This window comes from Hyperolius riggenbachi, chromosome 7 (genome assembly GCF_040937935.1).
Source record: "Hyperolius riggenbachi isolate aHypRig1 chromosome 7, aHypRig1.pri, whole genome shotgun sequence".
Classification (NCBI taxonomy): Eukaryota; Metazoa; Chordata; class Amphibia; order Anura; family Hyperoliidae; genus Hyperolius; species Hyperolius riggenbachi.
Window position 1 is genome coordinate 23,352,549 of NC_090652.1, and position 2,827 is coordinate 23,355,375.

At 44.6% G+C, this 2,827-nt stretch overlaps 1 protein-coding gene across 3 annotated transcripts in view; it reads left to right on the forward strand.

Annotated features, from left to right (window-relative positions):
• LOC137524127 (zinc finger protein 605-like) overlaps positions 1–2,510 on the forward strand; it is a 93,593-nt gene extending 91,083 nt beyond the window's left edge. For all 3 annotated transcript variants that reach the window (XM_068243670.1, XM_068243671.1, XM_068243672.1), the window contains one exon: positions 283–2,510. In XM_068243670.1, coding sequence (XP_068099771.1) covers positions 283–2,105 — 1,823 coding nt within the window. In that variant the 3' untranslated portion in view covers positions 2,106–2,510. The remainder of the gene's footprint in view (positions 1–282) is intronic.
• The last annotated feature ends 317 nt before the right edge of the window (positions 2,511–2,827 follow it).

The window sequence follows — 2,827 nt, forward strand, 5'->3', positions numbered from 1 at the left end:
ATACTCATAATTCAGTGTAAAAAGTTCTCCTGTGCAATAATTATTACACCTTATGTGTGCCACCAGATTTACTAGGAAACCGAGATCGCAATGTGCAAATACGGCTGATGGAGCAGCTAAATAACAGGCCAGAGAATAGAACAAGATACACTTATCTGATGTCTCACTGATGAAAGTCCATAGACTGCTTATAAAGTTGGGGTGACAACTGGCAGATGAGCGATCCATGTGTCCTGCTAGTAGGATAATTAATGTTCTGTGACTTTATTATTTCCCCAACAGGTGGAGAGGAAGTTGGGAGGACTTCAGGCGGATGTATAATCTCACCTCCAGAATATGGTGCAGAAGATAATGGTGCCGCACTACATTTACCAGCAGGAAACTCCATTGCTGATAATATACCCAGCAGACGTCACCATGAGGACAAATCACCAGATCTCTCCAATCCTGAGGAACCTTCTGATAGATCCCATCCTGTTACCTCAAATACCCATCCAAAGTGTCACAGTGCCGATAGATCTGGAGATCCGTCTAGTCCTGAGGAACCCTCTGATAGATCCCATCCTGTTACCTCAAATACCCATCCAAAGTGTCACAGTGCCGATAGATCAGGAGATCCGTCTAGTCCTGAGGAACCTTCTGATAGATCCCATCCTGTTACCTCAAATACCCATCCAGAAGTTCCCAGTGCTGATAGATCAGGAAGCAATAGAGGTGGGTGCCCTTATACATGTCCTGAATGTGGGAAATGTTTCAGTCGTAGATTTGTTCTACTTACACATCAGCGATGTCACACAGGAGAGCGTCCTTATTTATGTGCAGAGTGTGGGAAATGTTTCAGTCGTAAATCTCATCTCTTATCACATCAGAGAACTCACACCGGAGAGCTTCCCTATTTATGTTCTGATTGTGGGAAATGCTTCAGTCAAAAAGCTACTCTTATTGCACATCAGAGAAGACACACAGGAGAGCGTCCTTATTCGTGTCTAGAATGTGGGAAATGTTTCAGTCGTAAAGATCATCTTCTTAGACACCAGAGAAGTCATACAGATGAGCGTCCTTATTCTTGCCCAGAGAGTGGGAAATGTTTCAGTCAGAAATCTCTTATTTCACATCAGAGAAGTCATACAGATGAGCGTCCTTATTCTTGCCCAGAGTGTGGGAAGTGTTTTAGTCAGAAATCTTGTCTTGATAGACATCAGAGAACTCATACAGGGGAGCTTCCGTATTCATGTTCTGACTGTGGGAAATCTTTCAGTCAGAAATCTTATCTTCATATACATCAGAGGAGTCACAAAGATGAGCATTCTTGTTCATGTTCCCATTGTGGTAAATGTTTCAGTCATAAACGTTGTCTTGATATACATCAGAGAAGTCACACAGGAGAGCGTCCATATTCATGTTCTGACTGTGGGAAATGTTTCACTCAGAAATGTAATCTTCTTAGACATCAGAGAAGTCACACAGGAGAGCGTCCTTTTTCATGTCCAGAGTGTGGGAAATGTTTCATCCTGAAAGCTGATCTTCATAGACATCAGAGAAGTCACACAGGAGAGCGTCCTTATTCATGTCCAGAGTGTGGGAAATGTTTCATCCTGAAAGCTGATCTTCATAGACATCAGAGAAGTCACACAGGAGAGCGTCCTTATTCATGCCCAGAGTGTGGGAAATGTTTCATCCTGAAAGCTGATCTTCATAGACATCAGAGAAGTCACAGAAGAGACCGTCCTTATTCTTGTTCAGAATGTAGGAAATGTTTTAGTCAGAAAGCTCATCTCCTTTCACATCTGAGAAGTCACACAGGAGAGCGTCCTTATTCATGTATAGAGTGTGGGAAATGTTTCAGTAGTAAAGCTTATCTTCTCATTCATCACAGAAGCCACACAGGAGAGTGTCCTTATTTGTGTTCAGAATGTGGGAAATGTTTCAGTCAGAAAGCTGTTCTTCAAAGGCATCAGAGAAGTCACACAGGAGGGCGTCCTCCTTATTTGTGTTCAGAATGTGGGAAAGGTTTTAGTTATAAAGCTGTTCTTTATAGACATCAGAGAAGTCACACAGAGTTTCCTCAGGAATGTTGTGATAAGTTACAGGTAGACAGCTTATGAAGCTACGGGGATACAAGCACAAGTCTCCTGGAAGCACATATTAGCAGCATGCAGCAGCAATGACGTGACCTCACAGTGCTGGAACTACACTACAGATGTCACCTGCTCTACATTCAGGACTTTCTCCAAGCTGGGGACTCATCCTAACCTCTCATTTCCTGCTGATGTTGTAGGTGTGGTAATTGGGAGATCCTATGGATAGTGACCAGAGGGCGAGGTACAGCTCAAAAAGGACCGTGAGGATCAAGAACTGAAAGAAAGACAAAGAGAGCTCACATTCAGTGCATCAGACTGGAAAGCCACTGATGGACAGCTCTCAGCTCCTCTGATGGCTGGTGTACGGATGATCCAGCTGTTGGGCTTTGTCCTACTGTGCTGAGGAACTCGGTGTCAGGGATGACCACCGACCTCAATCTTGAGTAATCACAAGTGATTACTCGTGATGCAAATGAAGTTTAATTAGCGCAGGTGTGTGGCGGGGATAGAAGGGGTTATTTACCCATAATTCTGCCATCCGCCCTGCGTTCAAAAGAGGCTGGAAGCGTCCTATTAGTCTCGTTGCAGGCCTCACAACAGCGCGCTTCCTCCTTCCTGCTTGAAGGAGGAAGTGCGTGCATTGAGGCTTGCAACGCGACCAATAGGATGCTTCCAGCCTCTTTTGAACGCAGGGCGGACGGCAGAATTATGGGTAAATAACCCCTTCTATCCCCGCCGCACACCTG